At 43.8% G+C, this 15822-nt stretch overlaps 1 protein-coding gene across 1 annotated transcript in view; it reads left to right on the top strand.

Moving 5' to 3' along the window:
- Window positions 1-1771: 1771 nt before the first annotated feature.
- Window positions 1772-15822, top strand: part of peds1a (plasmanylethanolamine desaturase 1a) — a 129030-nt gene continuing 114979 nt past the window's right edge. The window contains exon 1 of the mRNA XM_080186960.1: window positions 1772-2396. Coding sequence (XP_080043086.1) covers window positions 2228-2396 — 169 coding nt within the window. The 5' untranslated portion in view covers window positions 1772-2227. The remainder of the gene's footprint in view (window positions 2397-15822) is intronic.

The following is a 15822-nucleotide window of genomic DNA, read 5'->3' as shown; positions in this document are numbered from 1 at the left end:
CTTCCCGAATTGGAACTATATCACTATTCCTTCGTCGTCACTGGGTCAAAAATCTGGAACTCTCTCTCTGAAAGCACTGTGGATGTACCTGCACTACATGGGCTGCAGTGGCTCAAGATGGCAGCTTACCATTATCTTCTCAAGGACAATTAGGAATGGGCAATAAATGCTGGCTTATAACCACTGACACCATATCTCGTGAATGAATAGATTTTAAAAAATTCAGGTAATAATTTGAAAGTCATCTGAAGACAATGCTAGTGTCTGTATTAAAGAGGGAAATTGAGGGAAAGAGTGGAAGAAGAATGGGTTAAGTCAGAAAAGAGAGGAAATAACAGAGACAAGGAGAGGCAATAGAAGAAAGAGAGAGAAAGAAAGAGATTGAGCAAGACTGAGTAAAGGAGAGAGAGAATAATCAAAAAAAAATTTGTAAGATATATAATAAGAGAGACTGAATAACAACGTGGAAATAAATAGAATGGGAAAAACCTGTGCAATCCAGATTTTAATTAAAAAATTGGAACTAAACATGTCACATGATTGAACTTTATTTCTTAATTGCTCTATTTATATCCACAGTGAATGTATCATATTTCAAACTTGTGACTTCTTGAAGGGGTACATAACTTTTTTGTATTTTTACACTATATAGACAGGATTTTACAGCCTCACTCATCCAAAACCATAAAATCTTGCTTGAAGGCAACGGATGTTCCCATACTCCACCCCTCGCCCACTCCAGAATTAATCCAGAACATTAGCTGAGTTTCTGGATTAATAGTCCAGTGGTAATACCATTAGGCCATCGCCTCCCCTATTCAAATCCTCAACATAGTTTTAAAGCTCACTGATGGTCACCCTGATACTGTCCCTCATAACTTCTGACTTAATAGCACTTAGATCAGCTCCTGAGAAATGTTTAATTCCAGGCCTTGTTTAAACTGTGCAGGCTACAGCAAACTCCAACTAAGTGGGGCACAATTAACTTAACTCCATCTCCCTGTACTACACAAGGGGTGGCCATGCCTCCTCAGCATACCACTCTCCTCCAAAATCTCTCTGTCCAGCTGGGATTGTGCTCACCTGCTTCTATTTTTATTCACCCAGTGCCCATGGTGAGAGTACCACCTTGCAATGGCTTCTCTTCTTCCCAAAAATCCAGGAGCTGTGTCCCAATTCCGGGAGACGCTTGCTCAGTGCAATCAGAGATGGCGCCAAAACAGATCTGGACAAAGGAAGGATGAATTCCTCACTTTGCAATCCAAACTCCCTTGAGACACAGGCAAACAATCAGTCCATCACTCAAACCAGCCTCCCATCCACTGACTCCGTTTACACTTCCAACTGCCTTGGAAAAACAGCATAATCTAAGACCCCACACAACCCCAAATATACTCTCTTCCACCTTCTTCCATCGGGAACAAGGTCTGAAAACATGTACCAACCAAAGTGAACAGCTTCTTCCCTGCTGCCATCAGACTTTTGAATGGACCTACCTTGTGTTAAGTTGATCTTTCTCTACACCCCAGCTATGACTGTTACACTACATTCTGCACCCTCTCTTTTCCTTCTCCCCTCTGTACTCTAGGTATGGTATGCTTTGCCTGTATAGGGCCCAAGAAACAATACTTTCCACTGTATCCCAATACACATGGCAATAATAAATCAAATCAAATCAACTCCCTTGGGACACAGGTCAACAACCATTTCAAACCTTTCTGATTCCTCCTCACAGATTATACTTTGAAACCAAAACCGAGAAGTTCACTTCTGGGTTGGCTGTGAAATGTCATAGGGAATTAAAAGTAGCTGGACCTGGAACCGCCCAGAGATTTTCGTGAAGGGAATCATTTTATGCAATGAGAGATTGATGGTTTTTGGAACTTTTGGAGTGGGAGGAAGCTGCTTGTCCCTGTGTGTGTCTAACTTTCTTGCTGCAGTCAGGACTGAGACAGTTTAAAGTGGAGCAGACACTCCGCCCTTAGTCTGCACGTACGGGGCTGCACGTCTTTCCGCACCGCCAGTCTGTAACTCTGCTCGGAGCCAGATCCTCAGCCTGTCCCTGGTTCCCCAGCCTCTCCCCGGCTGGCCTGCAGCAGCAGACTGAGTGCTGGCTGCCCGCCTCTGAATGCGGGCTCGGTGATCCAGAGCAGCTCCCGGAGCCAGGCAGCCCAGTCTCCCCGCTTCCCCTTCCTCCCAGGGGGTGAGGCTTGCAGCATTCTCCGGGATGGAGGAGGCAGCCACTGCCCTGTCGGAGGCGGACATTGAGCGGCGCTCCATGGCTGAGGAGGACCCGAACGGTAACGAGCACGGAGCCGGGGCGAGGAGCAGCACCGTGCCGCGCTGGGGACCGCAACACGCCGGGGCCAGGGAGCTGGCTCAGCTCTACTCGCCAGGTAAGCAACCCGGGGTGGGGGGGGTGGGGGGCAGCCTCTCACATCCACCTGTCTGGGCCACAGCATCAGACCAGAACCCGGGTCCATTCACCCAGCCAGGGGAACAACATCTCAGGCTGAGCCTGGCATGGCATTACATAGATAAAGCTGGGTAACTCTACAACAGTGCAGCAGCACCATTACAACAGGTAGTCTCTGCAAGTTTACACCATTTAGCCCATCCCGTCCTGCTGTCTCCTAGATCAAACCCTAACTAATCCCACTGCTCCCTCTTACAGCCTTGTACTTCTGTCTGCTTCACCCACTGCCCCCTCCATCATTATGTGGTGATGCTGGTGTTGGACTGGGGTGGACACACTAAGAAGTCTCACAACGCCAGGTTAAAGTCCTACAGGTTTATTTGGTATCACGAGCTTTTGGAGCGCTGCTCTTTCATCACACACCTGAAAGCCTTGTACCTTTCTCTGCTTCAGATATTTGTTTAGCTTTCAAAAAAGATGCAGTGGTCCACATCCTCCTGTTGCCAAGGTATTTGTATTCTAACTGAATACAGAAAGCCGTTGACTTTAGTATTCTGATCGCTCCTGGATTGTCAGGATTTTCGTGCTGGAACTGGCTCTCCATATGGTATCGTTATTGCACGTGCAGTGTTGTAGTTTTACAATAACGTGTGCGATGGTGCTTGGGCTCTGGACTTTGAGTCAGAGGTTTGTGGGTTCATAGGAAATATGAGCAAGAGTAGGTTATTTGGTCTTTGAACCTGTTCTGCCATTCATTATGATCATAGAAACCCTGCAGTGCAGAAGGAGGCCATTTGTCTCATCAAGTTTGCACCAACAACAATCTCACCTAGGTCCTATCCCCATAATCCCACATATTTACCCTGCTACTCCCTCTAACCTATGCATCCCAGGACACTAAGGGGCAATTTAGCATGGCGAATGCACCTAACCTACTCATCTTTGGACCGTGGGAGGAAACTGGAGCACCCGGAGGAAACCCATGCAGACACGGGGAGAATATGCAAACTCTGCACAGACAGGGACCTAAGGCTGGAATCAAACTCAGGTCCCTGGAGCTGTGAAGCAGCAGTGCTAACCACTGTGCCACCACGCCACCCATGCTGTTCCTCTATCTCAACACCATACTCCCACACTCTCCATACCCCTTGACAGCTTTAGGTGTAGAAATTTATCTGTTTCCTCCTTAAATATATTCAGTGACTTGGCCTCCTTCTGTTACAGAGAATTCTACAGATTCACTAACCTCTAAGTGAAGGAGTTTCTCCTCATCTCAGTCATAGGCCAGAATGTTACGGTCATTCACGCTGGCAGGATTTTCCTACCACTGCAGTGAGTGGAGATTTGGCTGGGTGCTAAATTCTCTAACTTTGCTGAGCAGGAGCGTGGCATGAACTGTCAGTAAGATTGCACCCATAGTGTTTTACAGCACAAAAAGACTATTGGTTCATTGAGGCCTAAATGGCCTACTCCACATCCTGACACTGTGACCCCCTGGTTTTAGAGCACCCATCTGGAGGAAACAACATCCCTGCATCCAGTCTGTCCAGTCCTATCAGATTTAAATATATTTTAATTGGATCCCCTCTCATTCTTTTAAATTCCAGTGAATACAGGCCCAGTCGACCCAATCTCTCTCTCCCTGTATGCAAACCCTGTCATCCCAAGAATCAGTCTGATGAACATTTGCTGCACTCCCTCTGTGGGAATTATATTTCTTAGGTAAGGATACCAAAACTGCACACAGTACACCAGATGTGGTCTCACCAAGGCCCTGTACAGCTGCAGTAAGACTTCCTTGCTCTTACATTCATAGTCCACTTGAGACTTGTGCACATAACTTTGACAGACACTCAAGTGCACTACAGAGGGGATGCTGTAATGTCATGGGTGCCAGATTTGTGATGAAACGTTAAACCGAGGTCCTGTCCATCGTTTCTGATGGATCCCATGCCACTATCTTGAAGACATGCTGGGGTGTTATCTGTGGTGTTCTGGCCAATATTTATACTTCAGCGAACATCACAAAAACATATAATCTTTAGTCACTATCACCTTGTTAATTGTGGGGGTGTGCGCAAGCTGGCAGGTGAATTTCCTACATAAATTAGGGCAACGGAAAAAGAATTTTGCTTGTAAAGTGCTGTGAGAGGTCCTGATGCTGTGAAATGTACCATATAAATGTATTTCTTTTGAAAACAGACTCTCCTGTTTATAATGCTACTGACAGAAAGTAGATTCTTAAATGCAATTCGTTCACATTAATCACCTCATTACAGGAAGGCTGTGGAAGCCATAGAAAGGGTGCAGAGGAGATTTACAAGGATGTTGCCTGGATTGGGTGGCATGCCTTATGAGGATAGGTTGAGAGCGCTTGGTCTTTTCTCCTTAGAGAGACGAAGGATGAGAGGGGATCTGATAGAGGTGTATAAGATGTTGAGAGGTATAGATCGAGTGGATTCTCAGAGGCTTTTTCCCAGGACTGAAAAGGCTGCCACAAGAGGACACAGGTTTAGGGTGCTGGGGACTAGGTAACAGAGGAAATGTCAAGGGTAAGTTTTTCACTCAGAGGGCAGTGGGTGTGTGGAATCGGCTGCTGGCAGTGGTGATGGAGGCGGATTTGATAGGGTCTTTTAAGAGATTTTTGGATAAGTACATGGGACTTAGGGGGGTATAGGTAAGCCTAGTAGGTAGGGACATGTTTGCCGCAACTTGTGGGCTGAAGGGCCTGTTTGTGCTGTAGTTTTTTTATGTTCTATGTTCTAATGGGACAGTTTGGGCAAATAACCTCTTTGATTACAGAAACAACAAATACTTACGTTTTCATAGCAACTTTACTTAATAAACTGCCCTACACTTCACAGTGGCATCATAAAATAAAACACGACATCAGGGCCAATGGCTAAAAGCTTGGTCAAATAGATAGGTTTTAGTCCCCAGAACATTACAGTTTCGGGATTAATAATCTAGCGATAATACCAATAGGCCATTGCTTCCCCAATATAGTTTCCCTTCCCTTACTACCATTGTGTCAAATGAATTCACTCCATTGGCATTACTGTAAGGGGATTGGATTGCACTCCCTTCCTGTGTTTGGTCTGAAAATATATTGACACTGATTTGAGGTGATATGTTTTAGTAGGAAGAACATGAGAGACAATATAAAGGAGGTGCAGGAGCAGAGGGTATATATGTGCATAAATCCTTGAAGGTAACAGGATGGGTGGAGAGAGAAATTAATAAAGTAAATAGTATCTTTAGCTTTATTAATAGGGACATAGAGAACAAGAGCTGTACCCACACTCAGCTAGAATGCTGTGTACAGTTCTGGGTGCCACACCATTGGAAGGATGTGAACATATTGGAGAGTGTGCAAAACAGATTTACTGGAATAGTTCCGGGGATGAGAAACTTCATCTGTAAGGATAAAATCAAGGTGTTGGGACTGTCCTCCTTGGCTGAAAGGAGATTTGATAGAGGTGTTCAAAATCATGATAGGGATGGACAGAGTAGAGAAATTGTTCCATCTCATAAAAGAATCAAGAATAAGAGGGCACAGATTTAAGGTGATTTGCAGAAGAAGCAAATGTCATGTGAAAGCTTGGTCAAATTGTCAAATAGTCAAAGAGAAAAAGGAAGCATTTGTCAAAGCTAGGAGGCTGGAAACACACAAAGCAAGTGTGGAATACAAGGAAAGTAGAAAGAAACTTAAGCAAGGAGTAAGAAGGGCTAAAAGGGGTTAGGAAAAAGCATTAGCCAGCAGGATTAAGGAAAATCCCAAGGCTTTTTATACATATATAAAGAGCAAGAGGGTAACCAGGGAGAGGGTTGGCCCTCTCAAGGACAAGGGAGGGAATCTATGCGTGGACCCTGAGGAAATGGTCGAGGTATTAAATGAGTACTTTGCATCAGTATTCACCAAAAGAGAAGGACTTGGTAGATGATGAGTCTGGGAAGGGATGTGTAGATAGTTTGAGTCATGTTGAGATAAAGGAGGACATATTGGGGTTCTTGAGAAACATTAAGGTGGACAAGTTCCTCAGGACCTAATGGGATATACCCCCAGAATATTGAGAGAGGCAAGGGAGGAAATTGCTGGGGCCTTGAGAGAAATCTTTGTATCCTCACTGGCTCAGGGAAAGCCCCAGAGGATTGGAGACTAGCCAATGTTGTTCCTTTGTTTAAGAAGGGTAGCAAGAATAGTCCAGGTAATTACAAGCTGGTGAGCCTTACATCAGTGGTAGGGAAATTATTGGAGAGGATTCTTCGAGACAGGATTTATTCCCACATGGAAATAAGTAGACATATTAGTGAGAGGCAACATGATTTTGTGAAGGGGAGGTCATGTCTCACGAACTTGATCAAGTTTTTCGAGGAAGTGATGAAGATGATTGAGGGTAGGGCAGTAGATGTTGTCTACATGGACTTCAGTAATGCTTTGACAAGGTCCCTCCTGGCAGACTGGTGCAGAAGGTGAAGTCACATGGGATCAGAGGTGAGCTGACAAGGTGGATACAAAACTGGCTTGGTCAAAGCAGACAGAGGGTAGCAGTGGAAGGGTATGTTTCTGAATGGAGGGCAGTGACAAGTGGCCTTCCTCAGGGATCAGTGCTGGGACCTTTGCTGTTTGTAATATATATAAATGATTTGGAGGAAAATGTAACTGGATTGATTAGTAAGTTTGTGGATGACACAGAGGTTGCTGGATTTGCAGATAGCGATGAGGACCATCAGAGGATATAGCAAGATATAGATCAGTTGGAAACTTGGGCAGAGAGATGGCAGATGGAGTCTAATCTGGACAAATGTGAGGTAATGCATTTTGGAAGGTCTAATACAGATAGGAAATAAACAGTCAATGGCAGAACCCTTAGAAGTATTGATAGGCAAAGGAATCTGGGTGTACAGGTACACAGGTCACTGAAAGTGGCAATGCAGGTGGAGAAAGTAGTCAAGAAGGCATATGGCATGCCTGCCTTCATCAGCCGGGGTATTGAGTTTAAAAATTGGCCAGTCATGTTGCAGCTTTATAGAACCTTAGTTAGGCCGCACTTAGAAAATAGCGTTCAATTCTGGTCGTCACACTACCAGGAGGATGTGGAGGCTTTGGAGACGTACAGAAAAAATTTAGCAGGATGTTGCCTGGAGGACATTAACTATGAGGAAAGGTTGGAGAAACTTGGTTTGTTCTCACTAGAGTGAAGGAGGTTGAGAGAGACCTGTAGAAGTCTACAAGATTATGAGAGGCATGGGTCAGAAGCTTTTTCCCAGGATGGAAGAGTCAATTACTAGGGGGCATAGATTTAAGGTGTGAGGGATAAGGTATAAAGGAGATGTACGAGGCAGATTTTTTACATAGAGAGTAGTGGGTGCCCGGAACTTGTTGCCAGGGAGGTAGTGGAAGCGGATACAGTAGTGACTTTTAAGGAGCATCTTGACAAGTACATGATTAGAATGGGAATAGAGAAATATGGTCCCTGGAAGGGCAGAGGCTTTTAGTTAAGTTGGGCAGCGTGATTGGTGCAGGCTTGGAGGGCCAAAGGCCTGTTCCTGTGCTGTAATTTTCTTTGTTCTTTGTGAAAAAATCTTTTTCCCACAGTGAGTGATGATTCAAGTCTGGAATGCACTGCCTGGAAGTGTGATGGAGGCTGGTTCAATTGAGGCATTCAAGAGGATGTTAAATGTTTACTTGAATAGAAACAATGCATAAGGGGACAAGGCAAGGGAATGGCTAAGTTGTGATGCTTGTTTGGGGAACTGGTATAGGCATGCTGGGCCAAATGGCCTCCTTCTGTGCCGTAACAATTCTGTGATACTTTGATTCTGTGGTGGTGGGAAGTTGATGAGTGACTTTATTGTTGCAGGATATTTCCACTTGACTGAAAAATGGAAGGCAAACAGATACAGGCCTCCACAGGGGAGTTCTGTAAGCAATAAACATTATTATTTGCAAAACAAATTGTCGTAATAAATACCTAACTACTAGGGACACATTGCTGAGTAACACTGCAGTTGTCTTTGACTTTGAAGCTTTCATACTGAAAGCTAAGTTGTGTGCTTTGCTGAACTGGACTTGTCAGTCTCAAATTATACTATGTTGGATGTTCTCTGGCGGATTGAGCATCTGAGATTGACAGAATCTCTGCCACTAAAATATATTAGGCTTGACATTTGACTGTAATTTTAGATACCAAGTGTTGCAAACTTTATCTAATTTAAGAGCCTAAAATTAAAACTGACAATTTTATTTAAATATAGCCTAAATATAGAGTAACACAAATACTACTTGCAATGATTAAATTAGGATTCTTCATTAGGCACGAGAATTGTTTTGCCTTTTAACTAAGATTAGATATCTGGTATTTTAAATATAGTTGAAGATGTCACTAATTATAGGGTTACATCCAATGTTGTCGTTGAGTTAATTCACTGCTCACTGTGGAAGTGAGGCTGCAAAGATCGCATTGGATTTCCGATCTGAGCTGAATTAGATGATCTCAGCTGGGGTGATAGTTCAGGCCCAATAATTGGCCTTATCACTTTTAGGCGAGGGAGAGGAAATTCATCCATGGGTTTAGTCCCTGATTGCAAACCCAAATGCCTCTGCCAAGAAAAGCACATTTGTGAATGAAGGACGTGGATGGGATTAGGCTTGGCTCTGACATCTCTCAAAATGAAATAAATTGCAGAACTCCCTCATGATCGTGTGACGCGCACGAATGTTTGAAAATAGCCCATTGAGCCTGTTCTAGACAGCCATGATGCAACCAAACACCAGAATTCACAGTATTGCTACCAACCAGTAATTGCTTGACAGAGTTACAGAAACAGATAAAATAATAAGCCAATTCAGGGAGTGAAATATATTTGAGAAATTCATCCTGAAATCCTGAACGTGATCAAAATGAGTTCTTGGAAATCATAACTATTGTGAGTACATTGCCCAACATCATCCCACACACCTTCTAAACAATGATACCAGTGAGTAATTGACCTAGCTGCCTGAGCTAGGCCCTAGGCTTGCAGAGAATCCCCACCACCGCAATTTTGCCTACACCATTGAGTTCAATTACTTTGTCCACTCAGTCTGGCCTGTTCATTGTTTTCAATACCTGAATCAAATTACCTTAAAGTCTATCATATTCCAAACTAAAGCATTCAGCCTATATTGGATCATTCTATTGGCCCTTCTTTGAAAAAAAAATCACTTCTAACTCCAAAATAACTTCCTAGGCACCCAGATCCAGCCTTGCACGACTCACCAGGGGACTCACCAAAGTACCCACCTCTCACCCTCCACTCTGACCCTCATCCCCCACCCCAAGTTTCCCTAGTTCCCCTCCCAGTGTCTCTTGCCCACTCACTCCTGTCTCTCTTCCTCCTGGTTCTTCTCTCCACCCCTCTCTCTCTCTCTCTCTCTCTCTCTCTTCCCCCCCAAATTTTCTACACCATTTTTTTTGAAACTTACCTACTCCCTTTAAATTGTCACTTTGGGGGAGTGACTTATTTCCCTGCGTCCTAGTTACTTCACATTGATGCTGCCAGAGTGTGCTTTGCTGATCCTGTCTTAGCCAGCCTGAGTGAGGAAGATTGGCTGAGACAGGGCCTTTGGAATTCCAGTGAAGGCAAGTTCATTCAGTGTGTCAATCTGACGGAGATTGCTGCACTGAGGAGGTTATGGGCCAATATTTCATTTTTACTTTATACTATATCATCCCTGCTATATATCCCATTTCTCTGCATGCCTTGACAACAGCCTCTTGGTCCTGGCGGTGAACTTTGAGAGACCTTATTAAGTTCCAATCATGCTCAAAATCCTGTATTCAATATTCTGTGCCAAGTGTGGTATGTGCTTTTGGTACTTGGCCTATCCATAAACATGAATGGTTACTCTCATTTAAGTATCAAAGATTACCAGGTTACTATGGATGTAAGCACCAAGATGAATCAGTACCATAAAGAAATGAGAGTAAATTGAGGGAACAAAAGAAAAACGAATTCTGTGAAAAGCAGTATGTATACAGGTGCTCAACAGTTGACTTTACTGTGGGATAAAATATACTTGAATGTGTTGATCAACTGCCCTTTCAATGGAACTGCCACACCTAGAAACATGAGCACTCTGACACTAACAGATAAATAACCTTTATCACATATGTGTAAGCTGATTAGGCCACTCAACTGGCAGTGTATCAGTTTAATGCATTTTTGAGAAATCAAACCTGATGTATTCAAGTTTGAATAAGTTAGTAATTGAAATGAACTTCATGTAAAATACACTAAAGTGCTGTTTTCTAATACAGTGATAACCTTCTCACACATTTTCAAATGCAGAATATTCTTAAGATTCACAATTTGCTGCAATGAATGTGTTGTGAATGAGCCACTATTTGTATGATCTGTTTGCGTGTGAAGTAACTAATACCTGGATAACTTTGCAACCAGCTATCTTGATTCCAAAGATTGGCAGGGAAGTGATTATTTTATACATCAAGAATGATTCACTATTTTGCACCATATATGGTTCATTTAACTGTTTCATTTCATAAACCATCTGTTTAATTAGATTTATTATTGCCACATATTAGTATACCATAAAAAGTATTGTTTCTTGCACCCTACACAGACAAAACATGCCATCCATTGAGAAGGAAACAAGAGTGCAGAATGTAATATTATAGTTATAGCTAGGGTGTAGGGAAAGATCAACTTAATGCAGGGGTAGGTCAACTTTAAAGTCTGATGGCAGCATGGAAGAAGCTGTTTTTTGTGTAGGTTAGTACATGTCCTCAGACTTTTGTAACTTTCCACCGATGGAAGAGGGTGGAAGGGAGAATGTCTGGGGTGCGTGGGGTCCTTAATTATGCTGGCTGCTTTGCCAAAGCAGAGGGAAGTGTAGACAGAGTCAATGGATGGAAGGCTGGTTTGCATGATTGATTGGGCTACATTCATGACCTTTTGAAGTTCCTTGTGGTCTTGGGCAGAGCAGGAGCCATACCGAGCTGTGATATAACTAGAAAGTATGCATTCTCTGGTGCATCTGTAAAAGTTGGTGAGAGTTGTAGTTGACTTGCCAAATTTCCTTGGTCTTTTGAGAAAGTAGAGGTGTTGGTGGGCTTTCTTAACTATAGTGTCAGCATGGGGGGAATCAGGACAGGTTGTTGGTGATCAGAGTGTTAAAAACTTGAAGCTCTTGACTCTTTCTGCTTTGTCCTCGTAGATGTAGACAGGGGCATGTTCTCCTCTAGTCTTCCTGAAGTGATAATCTCCTTCATTTTGTTGACATTGAGGCAGGGATTATTGTCGCTTTACCAGTTCACCAGGTTCTCTATCTTATTCCTGTACTCTGTCTTGTCATTGTTTGAGATCCGACCCACTATGATAGTGTCGTCAGCAAACTTGAAAATCGAATTGGAGGGGAATTTGGTCACACAGTCACAGGTGTATAAGGAGTGTAGTAGGGGGCTGGGAACACAGCCTTGTGGGGTATCGATGTTGAGGATGACCAAGGAGGAGGTGTTGTTGCTTATCCTTACTGATTGTGCTGTGCGGGTTAGGAAGTTCAGGATCCAATCGCAAGGAGGAGCCAAGGTCCAGGTAACGGAGTTTGGAGATGAGTTTCACAGGAATAATGGTGTTGAAGGCTGAGCTATAGTCAATAAATAGGAGCCTAACATAGATATCTTTGTTATCCAGGTGTTCCAGGGTTAAGTGCAGGGCCAGGCAGATGGCGTCTGCTTTGGATCTGTTGAACATCAGTCTGATAAAACTTTATATTGTTCCTAGTTTTCATAATGTTGTGGATCCCGTGATAACACAAGAGTAAGAGTTCCCAAGTACAATCATGGTGTCATCTTCCCGCTCAAAAAAGACAGTAGGACTAGGGGGCACAGCCTCAAGATAAAGGGGAGGCGGTTTAGAACGGAGTTGAGGAGGAACTTCTTCACTCAAAGGGTGGTGAATCTCTGGAATTCTCTGCCCGTTGAAGTGGTGGAGGCTGCCTCGCTAAATATTTTTAAGACGCAGGTTGATGGGTTTTTGATGAGAGAGGGGATTAAGGGTTATGGGGAGAAAGCGGGAAAGTGGAACTGAGCAGCGACAGATCAGCCATGATCTTATTGAATGGCGGGGCAGGCTCGAAGGGCTAGATGGCCTACTCCTGCTCCTATTTCTTATGTTCTTATGTTCTTATCATGGCCAGACAAACTTTCCATTGTAGTAGGCACACGGCCTGCTTGCAGGCAATGTTGAGTCAAAGAAAATATCAATTAAAAACTATATGTGATAGCAGGCCTCTGGTAGCCTACTTGATAAAAAGATGAAACCTGAAGTTAGAAGAATACCTTTGACTAACTACCTAAATGGAGGGAAAACCCATTATTTTACTTCTAGTTTAACCGATTTGACAAACTTTATTCCATGCTCGGTTGTTTTCAATTTGTTTCTGAATTCAGAATGCTGTGGGTAGATAGAGTTTATTGTCGTTCCCATCTTTTTGACAGCCAGAACAAAACTATGAACCTAGTTAGGGGCTCTTTGTATTAATAAAACAATGAACCGTTTTGGAATTGGTTAAGATCTAGCCCAAGATCAGGTGCAATGTGTTATCTTGTCAGCTTGGATCTTGTGTTGCTCTGGTGGGGACCATGAATTGGATTCAACTTGAATTGGTTTTTGGAGCACGTAAAGAGATGGATTAAAGGTTCATCCCGTCCACTCTCTGCATTGGCTTTGTAACTTTAAGAAAGGAATACAATTTAAAACAAAATCAGTATTGGACTGGCACTCAGGTCAGCATTGAACAATTGTGACCTGAAAGCCTTTTCTAATGACTGCAGCTTAGCGTGCTGAGGCAGTATATCAGACTTAAATTGTTATAGAACCCCTGCAGTGCAGAAAGAGTCTGCACCGACTCTCCAACAATGCATCTTATCCAGGCCCACCAATCGCACTACCCCTGTTACCCCACTAATCCCCCTAATTTACCTATCTTTGGGCACTAAAAGGTAATTTAACATTGCCAATCCACCAGATTTGCACACTATTTAAGTTTAGTTATTAGTGTCACAAGTAGGCTTATATGAACACTGCAATGAAGTTACTGTGAAAGTCCTCTAGTTGCCACACTCTGGCACGTGTTTAGGTACATTGAGGGAGAATTTAGCATGGCCAATGCACCTAACCAGCACGTCTTTTGGACTGTGGGAGGAAATTGGAGCACCCGGAGGAAACCCACACAGACATGGGCAGAAAGAGCAAACTCCACGCAGACAATTATCCAAAGCCTGAATTGAACCCAGATCCCTGTGAGGCAGCAGTGCTAACCATCATGCCACCCACTAAAGAACATTAGAGAACCAGATGGGTTTTTTATGACAATCATCATCATCATTAAACTTTTGAATTCCAGATTTTTCTGGATTCGGCTGTGGTGGGATTTGAACCCAGGGCCTGAGAGTATTACCTTGGGTCCCTGGATTACTGGTCCAGTGACAATATCACTGCACCACTGCCTCCTCTGATCTATGAGGGCCTGTAATGGCATGACATCAATTTGTAATGGTTTATTATTCGATTGTCAGAAAACCCACCTAGTTTACTATTGGCCTTTAGGGAAGGAAATTTGCTGTCCTTACCCAGTCTGACCTACATGTGACTCCAGAGCCACAGCAATGTGATTCTCTCTCAGCTGCCCTCAGAAATGGCCTAACAAGCCACTCAGTTCAAGGGTGACTAGGGATGGGCAGTAAGTAAGAACATAAGAACATAAGAAATAGGAGCAGGAGTAGGCCATCTAGCCCTTTGAGCCTGCCCCGCCATTCAATAAGATCATGGCTGATCTGTCGTGGCTCAGTTCCACATTCCCGCCCTCTCCCCATAACCCTTAATCCCCTCTCTTACCAAAAACCCATCAACCCGCGTCTTAAAAATATTTAGCGAGGCAGCCTCCACCACTTCAACGGGCAGAGAATTCCAGAGATTCACCACCCTTTGAGTGAAGAAGTTCCTCCTCAACTCCGTTCTAAACCGCCCCCCCCTTTATCTTGAGGCTGTGCCCCCTAGTCCTACTATCCTTTCTGAGCGGGAAGAGTCTCTCCACCTCTATCCTATCCATCCCATTCATCATCTTATACGTCTCAATAAGATCTCCCCTCATTCTTCTAAACTCTAACGAATACAAGCCTAATTTATTCAGCCTCTCCTCATAGCTCAACCCCCTCAACTCCGGCATCAGCCTAGTAAACCTCCTCTGCACTCCCTCCAAGGCCAAAATATGCTCATGTCCCACAAATGAATAAAAATAATTGCCTCATTTCTTCCAATATTTGGGAAAAGCAGTGTAAGATAATGCCTGCATAGAACAGAATCAATCAAGTGAAGCAATCTAATTACATTAGACCAACTGTGTATGTGATGGATTTCTTAGACATGTGGTGATTAATGGTGATTGAAAAGCATATTGGGATAGTTTGTTCTGATAAACAGAGGTTTGTGCTGTTTGTTTTAAAATTGTCTTTATGAAGTTTTACGCAGTTGATGAGAAGTATTTTTTTTGAATCAGGAATCTGAGATCCTGTGCTTTAGGTTTTTAGGAATTTTTGAGATTCAAACTAACACTGGGTATTTAGGGTGGGAACACACCCTCATTAATTGAAGGTGGGACCATTACTGAAAGCCATGCTTGTTGGTAACGTGCCTGCTGGCGTAATCTTCTGGTCTCTATGTCAGCCGTTCAGTTGAGGTTGGCAGGCATGTTCCTGAAACTGCAGGCGCAACCAGAGGGCCTACAACCTTGGAAGGATGGCACCCTGACTGACAGAGATGGGTGCAGTTCCTGTAGGATGAGGAGCATGATGATACCTGCATCTTGAGTTGCCCTCTGAAGAAGTATTTACTCTTTTAACTTAAAATGTGACAACAGCTGCCCCCACAGGCCACCTGCATGAGAGGAAAACCTCTCTATGGCCAGACCTGAAGCCCCAACTGTAGCTCTCCAATTCTTGTGCCTAGGGTTGATGGTAAATTGGAAGAGGTCTTGCATCTGCTCTTGGCACCCACCAGGCCTTGATGCCTGCTATTGGGAAGATCCTGGCGGTATCCTCAATATGCCTAAATTAGGCATTTAGTAACCTAGATTGGCTACCCATCGCTGCTGGGCAGTTCGCCACTGTCTTTGATGACCTGTCTTCAACAAGTTCATCCAGAGGAGGGAGTGTTTTGGTCTACTGACCCAGTGCCATCATTTGTTCTCCAGTTCTATCCTTGAGCCTGCCTTAGTGGGTCTGGGAAGGCTATAGTGGGTGTACTTAGGCAGCAAAGTCAGACTGAGTGGAGTGCAAACTGCCATGAAAATGGCAACTATTCTGGCTAATTGGTTAGAGTTACGTTGCTTAGAAAGTGGCAGC

This window comes from Carcharhinus amblyrhynchos, chromosome 4 (assembly GCF_965287045.1).
Source record: "Carcharhinus amblyrhynchos chromosome 4, sCarAmb.v2.hapA, whole genome shotgun sequence".
In the NCBI taxonomy this organism is placed as follows: domain Eukaryota; kingdom Metazoa; phylum Chordata; class Chondrichthyes; order Carcharhiniformes; family Carcharhinidae; genus Carcharhinus; species Carcharhinus amblyrhynchos.
This window is presented reverse-complemented; position numbering and strand designations above follow the sequence as displayed.